Genomic DNA, 11516 nt, shown 5'->3' on the forward strand with positions numbered 1-11516 from the left:
AGGATGATGGATTCATCCATGCACTTCCCAGTCTCTAGGACTATGAAATCAGTAGGGATGTAATGGTCTTCAACCTTTACCAGAACATCCTCTACAAGTCCATAAGCTTGTTTTCTTGAATTGTCTGCCATCTCTAGTGAGATTCTTGCAGCTTGTACCTCAAAGATCCCTAGCTTCTCCATTACAGAGAGAAGCATGAGGTTTATACTTGACCCTAAGTCACACAGAGCCTTCTTAAAGGTCATGATGCCTATGGTACAAGGTATTGAAAACCTTCCAGGGTCCTGTCTCTTTTGAGGTAATTTCTGCCTAGACAAGTCATCTAGTTCTTTGGTGAGCAAAGGGGGTTCATCCTCCCAAGTCTCATTACCAAATAACTTGTCATTTAGCTTCATGATTGCTCCAAGGTATTTAGCAACTTGCTCTTCAATGACATCTTCATCCTCTTTAGAGGAAGAATACTCATCAGAGCTCATGAATGGCAGAAGTAAATCCAATGGAATCTCTATGGTCTCAGTGTGAGTTTCAGATTCCCATGGTTCCTCATTAGGGAACTCATTGGAGGCCAGTGGACGTCCATTGAGGTCTTCCTCAGTGGCGATCACTGCCTCTTCCTCCTCTCCAAGTTCGGTCATGTGGGTCATGTTAATGGCCTTGCATTCTCCTTTTGGATTCTCTTCTGTATTGCTTGGAAGAGTACTAAGAGGGAGTTCAGTAATTCTCTTGCTCAGCTGTCCCACTTGTGCCTCCAAGTTCCTAATGGAGGACCTTGTTTCAGTCGTGAAACTTTGAGTGGTTTTGATTAGATCAGAGACCATGGTTGCTAAGTCAGAGTGGCTCTGCTTAGAATTCTCTGTCTGTTGCTGAGAAGATGATGGAAAAGGCTTGCCATTGCTAAACCTATTTCTTCCACCATTATTGTTATTGAAACCTTGTTGAGGTCTCTGTTGATCCTTCCATGAGAGATTTGGATGATTTTTCCATGAAGAATTATAAGTGTTTCCATAGGGTTCTCCCATGTAGTTCACCTCTTCCATTGAAGGATTCTCAGGATCATAAGCTTCTTCTTCAGATGAAGCATCCTTAGTACTGCCTGGTGCAGTTTGCATTCCAGACAGACTTTGAGAAATCAAATTGACTTGCTGAGTCAATATTTTGTTCAGAGCCAGTATGGCATTCAGAGTATCAATCTCAAGAACTCCTTTCTTCTGATTCGTCCCATTGTTCACAGGATTCCTTTCAGAAGTGTACATGAATTGGTTATTTGCAACCATTTTAATGAGTTCTTGAGCTTCTACAGGTGTCTTCTTCAGATGAAGAGATCCTCCAGCAGAGCTATCCAATGACATCTTGGACAGTTCAGACAGACCATCATAGAAGATACCTATGATGCTCCATTCAGAAAGCATATCAGAAGGACACTTTCTGATTAATAGTTTGTATCTTTCCCAAGCTTCATAGAGGGATTCACCTTCCTTCTGTCTGAAAGTTTGGACTTTCACTCTAAGCTTACTCAATTTTTGAGGTGGAAAGAACTTTGCCAAGAAGGCATTGACTAGCTTTTCCCAAGAGTTCAGGCTTTCTTTAGGTTGTGAGTCCAACCATATCCTAGCTCTGTCTCTTACAGCAAAAGGGAATAGCATAAGTCTGTAGACCTCAGGGTCAACCCCATTAGTCTTGACATTGTCACAGATTTGCAAGAATTCAGCTAAAAACTGATGAGGATCTTCCAATGGAAGTCCATGGAACTTGCAATTCTGTTGCATTAGAGAAATTAATTGAGGCTTAAGCTCAAAGTTGTTTGCTCCAATGGCAGGGATAGAGATGCTTCTCCCATAGAAGTCGGGAGTAGGTGCAGTAAAGTCACCCCAGTACCTTCCTTGCATTGTTGGCATTATTGTTGTGTTCGGCTGCCATGTCTTCTTCTTGTTTGAAGATTTCTGTTAGGTCCTCTACAGAGAGTTGTGCTTTAGCTTCTCTTAGCTTTCGCTTCAAGGTCCTTTCAGGTTCAGTGTCAGCCTCAACAAGAATGCTTTTGTCTTTGCTCCTGCTCATATGAAAGAGAAGAGAACAAGAAAATATGAAATCCTCTATGTCACAGTATAGAGATTCCTTGATGTGTCAGAGGAAAAGAAGAATAGAAGGAAGAGGTAGAAAATTCGAACTTATCAAGGAAAGATGGAGTTCGAATTGTGCATTGAGGAGTAGTGTTAGTCTATAAATAGAAGGATGTGAGAAGAGGGGAAGAAATTTTCAAAAATAAATTAAAAAGATTTTAAAAATATTTTGAAAAATACTAATTAATTTTCGAAAACTAAGAGTGGAAAAGAAATCAAGTGATTTTTGAAAAAGATTTTGAAATTAGAAATCAAAAAGATATGATTGAAAACTATTTTGAAAAAGATGTGATTAAAAGATATCATTGAAAAGATATAGTTTTAAAAAGATGTGATTGAGAAGATATGATTTGAAAAATAATTTAAAAAGATTTGATTTTAAAAATTAATGACCTGCCTAACAAGAAAGATGTGATTCAGACATTAAACCTTTCTCAACAGAAAAGGCAACATACTTGAAATGTTGAATCAAATCATTAATTGTTAGCAAGTATGTTTGAAAAGGAAAGAAATTGATTTTGAAAATATATGATTGAAAATATATGATTTGAAAAAGATTTGATTTTGAAAAATTTTGAAAACTTGAAAAAAATTTGAATTAAAAATAAAATCTTCCCTCTTGTGCCATCCTGGCGTTAAACGCCCAGAATGGTGCACATTCTGGCGTTTAACGCCCAAAACTCACCCCTTTTGGGCGTTAAACGCCCAGCCAGGTGCCCTGGCTGGTGTTTAAACGCCAGTTTTCCTTCCTCACTGGGCGTTTTGAACGCCCATCCTTTTTCTGTGTAATTTCTCTGCTATATGTTCTGAATCTTCAATTCTCTGTATTATTGACTTGAAAATACACAATTAAAAATTTTTTAGATTTTAATAATGAGGAATAATCAAAATGCAACTAAAATCAAATAAACAATGCATGCAAGACACCAAACTTAGAAGTTTGTATACTACTGACACTAACAAATTGAGAATGCATATGAGACACAACAAAACACTCAAGACAAGAGAATTTAAAGATCAGAGCAAGGAAATAATCAAGAACAACTTGAAGATCAATAAAGACACATGAATTCAAAGAAAATGCAAGAAGAAAAGAAACATGCAATTGACACCAAACTTAAAATGGGACACTAGACTTTACAAGAAACAAAAATATTTTTGGTTTTTATGATTTTGTAATTTTTTTGGTTTTTTTTTTCGAAGACTAAGAAAATAAAGATATCAAAATTCTTAATGAGAATTCCATGAATCATGCAATGTTAGTCTAAAGCTTCAGTATAAAGAAATTAGACATGGCTAGCCAAGCTTCAGCAGGACATTGCATTCAAGAGCTAAATTGATGAGAATCAATCAGCTTTGGTGATGATAAGAACATCACCTTGAAACACTAGAATTCATTCTTAAGAACTCTGAAAAAAAATACCTAAGCTAAGCAACAAGATGAACCGTCAGTTGTCCAAACTCTACAATCCCCGGCAACGGCGCCAAAAACTTGGTGCACGAAATTGTGATCATCAATGGCACCATCAACATGGTACGCTCAATTGCAATCTCAACTCTTTATCACAACTTCGCACAACTAACCAGCAAGTGCACTAGGTCGTCCAAGTAATAAACCTTACGCGAGTAAGAGTCGATCCCACGGAGATTGTTGGTATGAAGCAAGCTATGGTCATCTTGTAAATCTTAGCCAGGCAGATTCAAATGGTTATAGATGATTTATGAATAACGCATAGAATAAAGATAGAGATACTTATGTAATTCATTGGTGAGAATTTCAGATAAGCGTATGGAGATGCTTTGTCCCTTCCGTCTCTCTGCTTTCCTACTGTCTTCATCCAATCCTTCTTACTCCTTTCCATGGCAAGCTGTATGTTGGGCATCACCGTTGTCAGTGGCTACAGTCCCGTCCTCTCAGTAAAAATATTCAACGCGCTCTGTCACAGCACGGCTAATCATCTGTCGGTTCTCAATCAGGTTGGAATAGAATCCATTGATTCTTTTGCGTCTGTCACTAACGCCCAGCCTTCAGGAGTTTGAAGCTCGTCACAGTCATTCAATCATTGAATCCTACTCAGAATACCACAGATAAGGTTTAGACCTTCCGGATTCTCTTGAATGCCGTCATCAATTCTAGCTTATACCACAAATATTCCGATTAAGGGATCCAAGAGATATCCACTCAATCTAAGGTAGAACGGAGGTGGTTGTCAGGCACACGTTCATAGGTGAGAATGATGATGAGTGTCACGGATCATCACATTCATCAAGTTGAGGAACAAGTGATATCTTAGAACAAGAACAAGCTGAATTGAATAGAAAAACAATAGTAATTGCATTAATACTCGAGGTACAACAGAGCTCCACACCTCAATCTATGGTGTGTAGAAACTCCACCGTTGAAAATACATAAGAACAAGGTTTAGGCATGGCCGTGAGGCCAGCCCCCATAACGTGATCAAAAGATTCAAAGATCTAAAGATGATCAAAGATCCAAAGATGAAAATACAATAGCAAAAGGTCCTACTTGTAGAGAACTAGTAGCCTAGGGTTTACAGAAATGAGTAAATGACATAAAAATCCACTTCCGGGCCCACTTGGTGTGTGCTTGGGATGAGCATTGAAGCTTTCATGTGTAGAGACTTTTCTTGAAGTTAAATGCCAGCTTTTGTGCCAGTTTGGGCGTTTAACTCCCATTCTTGTGCCAGTTCCGGCGTTTAACGCCGGGCAGTTTTGAGCTGATTTGGAACGCCAGTTTGGGCCATCAAATATCGGGCAAAGTATGAACTATTATACATTGCTGGAAAGCCCAGGATGTCTACTTTCCAACGCAGTTGAGAGCGTGCCAATTGGGCTTCTGTAGCTCCAGAAAATCCACTTCGAGTGCAGGGAGGTCAGAATCCAACAGCATCTGCAATCTTTTTCAGCCTCTAAATCAGATTTTTGCTCAGATCCCTCAATTTCAGCCAGAAAATACCTGAAATCACAGAAAAACACACAAACTCATAGTAAAGTCCAGAAAAGTGAATTTTAACTAAAAACTAATAAAAATATAATAAAAACAAACTAAAACATACTAAAAATAATGCCAAAAAGCGTATAAATTATCCACTCATCACAACACCAAACTTAAATTGTTGCTTGTCCCCAAGCAACTGAAAATCAAATAAGATAAAAAGAAGAGAATATGCAATGAATTCCAAAAACATCTATGAAGATCAGTATTAATTAGATGAGCGAGGCTTTTAGCTTTTTGCCTCTGAACAGTTTTGGCATTTCACTTTATCCTTTGAAATTCAGAATGATTGGCTTCTATAGGAACTCAGAATCCAAATAGTGTTATTGATTCTCCTAGTTAAATATGATAATTCTTGAACACAGCTACTTTATGAGTATTGGCCATGGCCTAAAGCACTCGGTGCACGTGCAAGGGGATAGTCCATCACTCCTTAAAAAGAAAAAGAAGCAAATGCAGAAAGATGAAATGGGTTGGCTTATGGTAAGGACTCGGTGCACGTGCAAGGGGATAGTCCCTCACTCCTTCCGTCCCTCCTCAAAATTTTGGATAGGATTAGGAATAAATATATGGGAACCAATTAACCACCATCATATTATTTTATATTTATTTTTTGCATTTTCTTTATACACGTATGTGTTGTGGATATGAAAAATGTATTCTTTTGTTACCATAAGAGGGAAAAAAAATCAAAGCGGTGATTTAAGAAAAAATAAGAGACAAAAAATAAAAGAAAATAAATAAAAATTTTTATTTTTCTTTATTTAAATGCTAAAAAAATAGAAAGAAAAAAATTTAGTATAAATTTTACTAAAAAAATTTTCTATCCATTACAAATAAAAAAATAAAAAAATATTATCTTTTGTATAACAATATTATTTATAGTTCTATTATTAATAATAATTATCAATATAAATTTAATTTTAATAATTTTAATATATTATTGTAATAAAAATTTAAATTTAAACATTATATATGTATTAAATAAATAATTTAAATTAAATATATAAAATTATAATATTTTATAATATTTATAAAATACAATAAAATATAAATAAATAAAAATATTTATATTTTATTTTATTATAAGAGTATTAATATAATTTTATACAACAACAATAACAATAAAGTCTTGTCCCATTATGTGGGTCGACTACATGAATTAAACGACGCCATTAAACTCTATCATGTATCATGTCTATTAAGAGACCGTTAACATGTAGATCTCGTTTGACCATCTTATGGATGATCTTCTTAAGTCTTCTTCTGCCTTTTACCTTTTGTCCATCTTCCATCACATCTATCCTCTTGATTGGGTGTTCTGTCGGTCTTCTTCTCACATGTCTGAACCACGCGTGATTCTACCGTCTTTTCCACAACTACTCCAACTCATTCTCTTATATCTTCATTCATTACTCTATCCAATCGTGTATGACTACTCATTCATATCAACATCTTCATCTCTACCACACTTAACTTATGTTCGTACTTCTTTTTGCCTGCCCAACACTTTATACCATGAAGCATAGCCAGATAGCAGTAAGATAAAATTTACCTCTAAGTTTTAAATGTATTTTTTTGTCACATATAAAACCAGGCGCACTCTGCCATTTTGACTAACCTGCTTGAATCATATAATTTACATCCTGTTTAATCTCTCCATTATCTTGTATGATACACCAAGATACTTAAAACTCTTAACTTTTTGTAGAATGCTATATCAAATCTTCACCTTTATATAAGGATTTTACATTCCATATGTTCCGTCTTGCTACAGTTTATATTTAGACCATACACTTTCATAACTCAAATTTCTTATTTAGCTCTTTCCTTGACTCTCTCGTAAAAACGATATCATCGATAAAAAATATACACTATAATACAGGTTCTGTGAGTATTTCCAAGACTAATATAAAAAAATATAGACTTAAAGATGATTTTTTATGTAATATTATAAAATTTTTTACTCCTTTTTTTATTCAAACAATTTTTTTTTAAAAAAAATTTATTCATTTTTTCTCCATCCTAACAACACACAAAATTTTTTCTTTTATTTTTGGTCTTCTCATTTTCCTTCCTCTTATTTTCTTTCTTTTTAAGTCCAAACAAAACATTGGTTAGGGCTCCAGCCTTTTTTAAAACTTAAAAAGGGTTCCCAGTTACCTGCGCCGTGTGCCTGTGCGAGTGTGTTGATTCCTTCTTTCTCTCCCTCTCTCTGTATATATATTTTATGAACTCCGTTTTGTTAGTGATTTCTGTGAGTTGGAAGCGGGAAAACGGACACGGCGGCCATAGCAATACTCGCTCAGTCGCTAGTCGTTTTCCCCTTTTCGGACTACACACCTTCTTTCTTTCCTTTTCTCTTATCTTCACTTACCTCTTTTTTGTTCTCTCTCTCTCTCTCTCTCCCCGCTGTGTTAAAGGCAAAGCGACACGTCATTTCTGTGTTGTGAGGACTTAGAATCGGATCGTTAGGGTTTAGTTTTTTTTTTCTGTGAGATGGATGAGAGCGTCCTCGACGACATCATTCGGAGGCTTCTTGCAGCGAAGAACGGCAGAACGACGAAGCAGGTTCAACTCACTGAGTCGGAAATCCGACAGCTCTGTACTACTTCCAAGGAGATCTTCCTCAGTCAACCCAATCTTCTCGAGCTCGAAGCTCCCATCAAGATTTGCGGTAATTTCTTTTTTTATCTTGTTTCTTTATGAATTATTCCACTTGATTAATTTTATCTGTGCTTGTGACTTGTGCGTGTGACTGCACTTCGATTACGTGAATTGATTTGTTCTGGTTGCTTGGTTGTTTGACCTAGTGTTGTTTATTGTGAATTTGTCATGTGAAGATTCTTTAATTGAATTGACTGGAAACAAAGAGCTTGTTCGGAAATCATTTAACAAGAGAAAAGAATTCCATTTCTTTTTAAAAGAATTCATTTCTATTTGAAACTCAATTGATTTGGAATGACTATAATATATTAATAGAATAGAATTCAAGTGTAAAGAGTGTGGGAGTTGATTTGAAAATCAGAACCCTTTTGGTCTGATTTACAAATGAAGGAAAAATGGGAATTGGAATTTTCAAAGGGATTCAAATCATTCATTTTTAGTTCTTCCAAAGCAAGAAAAAGAATTCAACTCTTGAATGAATTTTAATTCCTAGCATTCCAAACAAGCTCAAAATGTTTAGGAAAATTATTATTTAGGCTAATAAGCCTCCTGAATTGCGATTTGTTTGGTGATGGAGCTTAGAGCTATTACTTCTGCGACTTTCTAGTACCTTGAGGTAAAGTACACAGCTTAACAATGGACAGGTTGGAAGCTGGGCTTCTTACACTCAGTCCTTAACTCGTCATTTGTGTGAAATTGTGTAGTAGTGCATATGAATAGGCTGTTTGCATGTGTTATTGGAAAAACCTTATTGCTTTTACTTAAGTAGGCGCATTATTGGTCTGCACATCGAGGTATCAGTACATTTGAATTTTAGATGAGGCAATGGGAACTCATAAGATACTGAGGCTAGACGAGAGATTTGTTGTTGTTGTTGTTGGACCCCTTCCTTCTGGTATCCAGATTTTTTCAGTGTTGCCTTATGGGCTCGGGTGAGTTGCTTGCGTTAATGGCATTTATGTCATATTTGGCTTAAATTGTTAACTTGCCATGAATTTTAATTTTCTAGGGCTGCAATGATGGCTGCCACATTTATTTTGTTTGTAAAATGTAGACTATGGAGTCTATTGTTAGCCTATTGTCAAGATTTCACGTGAGTGATTTTACAGGTTAATTTTAATATGAATGTAATGTTTGTTTGGTGCATTAGTATGAATGTAATGTTTGAATTAGTTGATTATATAGAAAATCATGTTAAAACAGTTTAAAATTTTATGGTTTCTTCTTTTCATTTGGTGCTTTTACTGCCCCATGCTTCAAGGACTTGAGTTCCTAGAGCTTCAAGGTCTGCTTTTGCTTTTGACCACCTTGTGATGTATAAATGATTATCAGTGGACGAATCTTGATTTAAACTATTCGGTTGTAGGAGATGTTCATGGCCAGTATTCAGATCTTCTAAGGTTGTTTGAATATGGGGGATACCCACCTGAGGCAAATTATTTATTCCTCGGAGATTATGTTGATCGTGGTAAACAGAGCATAGAGACGATATGTTTACTCCTTGCATACAAGATCAAATACAAGGAGAACTTCTTTCTTCTTAGGGGCAACCATGAATGTGCCTCCATTAATCGTATATATGGTTTCTATGATGAGTGCAAGAGGAGGTTTAATGTTCGCATTTGGAAGACTTTTACCGACTGCTTTAACTGTCTACCCGTTGCTGCTCTTATAGATGAGAAAATCCTTTGCATGCATGGTGGATTATCTCCTGAGCTTAAACACTTAGATCAGATAAGGAATATTGCTCGTCCAGTTGATGTACCAGATCATGGACTTCTCTGTGACCTGCTGTGGGCTGATCCTGATAAAGATCTTGATGGGTGGGGAGAAAATGACCGAGGTGTGTCATTTACATTTGGTGCTGATAAGGTGGTTGAATTTCTTGAAGAGCATGATCTTGATCTGATTTGCCGAGCTCATCAGGTAATGGGACCTCAACTTTTACCATAGATGGTATCTTATGCTAATTTAGTTCTATACATACATACATATACATTCATGATAGAGTAGTGCATGCATGATGTATGTGGAATTTTTAACTATTACATTGTAAAATGAGAAGTAACTATTTGCTTGAGTAGATTTATAAATAATAATGATAATGATGACTCTGTATCAAAGGGGAAAGGGAGACATGAATGAGACTAATTACAATCAAATTTGGTTTTCTTGCAACACTTGGGATTTTCTCTACTCTTTATGTATCACCATGTAGAGCACCTCATAATATCAGGTTATTTCTGTGTACTGGGCCTTCGGGCTTTTGCCTGGCTCATCTGATATTTTCCTTTTAAAATTCTGGTTGTTGCATATCAGGTTGTAGAAGATGGATATGAGTTTTTTGCCAAGCGCCAACTGGTGACTATATTTTCAGCGCCAAATTACTGTGGGGAATTTGATAATGCCGGTGCTATGATGAGCGTGGATGACACCTTGACATGCTCTTTCCAAATACTTAAATCTTCTGACAAGAAGGGTAAAGGTGGATTTGGCAACAACACTTCAAGACCGGGAACTCCTCCTCACAAGGTATGAAGTATCAGAATTATTTATAATGTTGCACTTGTGCTTTGACACTTAACATAATCAACACTTCTGCAGTTCTATTCATGTATTTGGGTCTGTTTGTATGTTTGATGCTAATATGTCAAAAGTCTAGTTACCCTAAAATGACAGGCAGTCAATATCATATATATGATGATGAGTTGATGACCCAACCCCTCCCCCCTCCCTAATTCTCATTCAGTTTTTTGCCACATATCTTTGCTGAATGTTAATTACGCTGGCCTCTTCCAATATTTCTGTAACATCTGCTGTATCGTTTTGTTCCAGGGTGGGAAGGTGTTTAATTGACATTTCCGGAGCTAAATTTAAGATTGTTGAACTAGACGGAGGCCCTCATTCTTCCAATTAGGTCAAAGACTTGTCACAAATATATAAAGCATGACTCCTGCCTTCCTTCCTTGGAAAGGATAACTAAAATACAGTGTAGCGAGGGACAAGGCACATTTTATTGTGCAACTTTGATTGACCTCTCCCCTTTGTCCCTAATTTCTTTCTTCTTTTTCTATATAGCTTTCATTTTTGCTTTTAATGTACAATGGAAATTGGAAAGTCAAACTTCCATAAGGGGAAATCCTGATTATGTTATGGTGATGCGAAAGTTTTATTTATTTATGAATAGGGTCAGCTTTAAAGTTTATCCTAAAATGAGTCATGACCCCCTAGTTGAGATGTTGATTTAATTATTCATGCATGCATGATTTAGACAAAGATAAAACAAATTGTTTAACGTTATTCATGAAAGAAGTATCCTGTATTGCATTTCATACTAGAACTATTTAATTTTACGGAAAATTTAATGTTTTCCAATGAGCGTATAATTTTTTCAACGAGGATTTTTAAACTCAGACATCAACGTAGGTTGAATTGAACAAGATTTAGATTGCGTCCAGAGCCTTCTTTTGATAATTACGGATGAATACATGAATGATGAATGTACAACTATGTTAGATGAATATTAAAATTATCTATTAATTTATTAGTATAAAATATATATTAAAACATAAAATATATTAATAATAAATTCAATTATAGATATATATATATATATTTATACATAAATTTATGATAGTTGATTTTGGCTTTTAAATAGCATTTTTTTAACTATGAGTTGATCGAGTAAAATTCTGATTAGTCGTGTAGTTGTGTGT

At 35.7% G+C, this 11516-nt stretch overlaps 1 protein-coding gene and 1 non-coding gene across 2 annotated transcripts; both read left to right on the top strand.

Annotated features, from left to right (window-relative positions):
* The first annotated feature begins 1403 nt into the window (after nucleotides 1-1403).
* LOC130972550 (small nucleolar RNA R71) lies at nucleotides 1404-1511 on the top strand. The gene has a single exon (XR_009083712.1). It is a non-coding gene; the product is annotated as a small nucleolar RNA R71 (small nucleolar RNA).
* Nucleotides 1512-7264: 5753 nt separating this feature from the next.
* On the top strand, nucleotides 7265-11005 carry LOC130968811 (serine/threonine-protein phosphatase PP1). Its single transcript, XM_057894277.1, has 4 exons — nucleotides 7265-7810; nucleotides 9167-9726; nucleotides 10120-10332; nucleotides 10636-11005. The coding sequence occupies exons 1-4, from the start codon at nucleotides 7633-7635 to the stop codon at nucleotides 10654-10656; spliced, it is 972 nt and encodes a 323-aa protein (XP_057750260.1). The 5' UTR covers nucleotides 7265-7632; the 3' UTR covers nucleotides 10657-11005.
* Nucleotides 11006-11516: the final 511 nt, after the last annotated feature.

Source organism: Arachis stenosperma, chromosome 3 (assembly GCF_014773155.1).
Source record: "Arachis stenosperma cultivar V10309 chromosome 3, arast.V10309.gnm1.PFL2, whole genome shotgun sequence".
In the NCBI taxonomy this organism is placed as follows: Eukaryota; Viridiplantae; Streptophyta; class Magnoliopsida; order Fabales; family Fabaceae; genus Arachis; species Arachis stenosperma.

Bases quoted from the DNA above. Each gene is read 5' to 3' on its own strand.
- LOC130968811 (XM_057894277.1), top strand. From the start codon at position 7,633: ATGGATGAGAGCGTCCTCGACGACATCATTCGGAGGCTTCTTGCAGCG. The intron at 9,727-10,119 runs GTAATGGGACCT...GTTGCATATCAG, and splicing joins TGATTTGCCGAGCTCATCAG to GTTGTAGAAGATGGATATGA. The intron at 10,333-10,635 runs GTATGAAGTATC...GTTTTGTTCCAG, and splicing joins CGGGAACTCCTCCTCACAAG to GGTGGGAAGGTGTTTAATTG.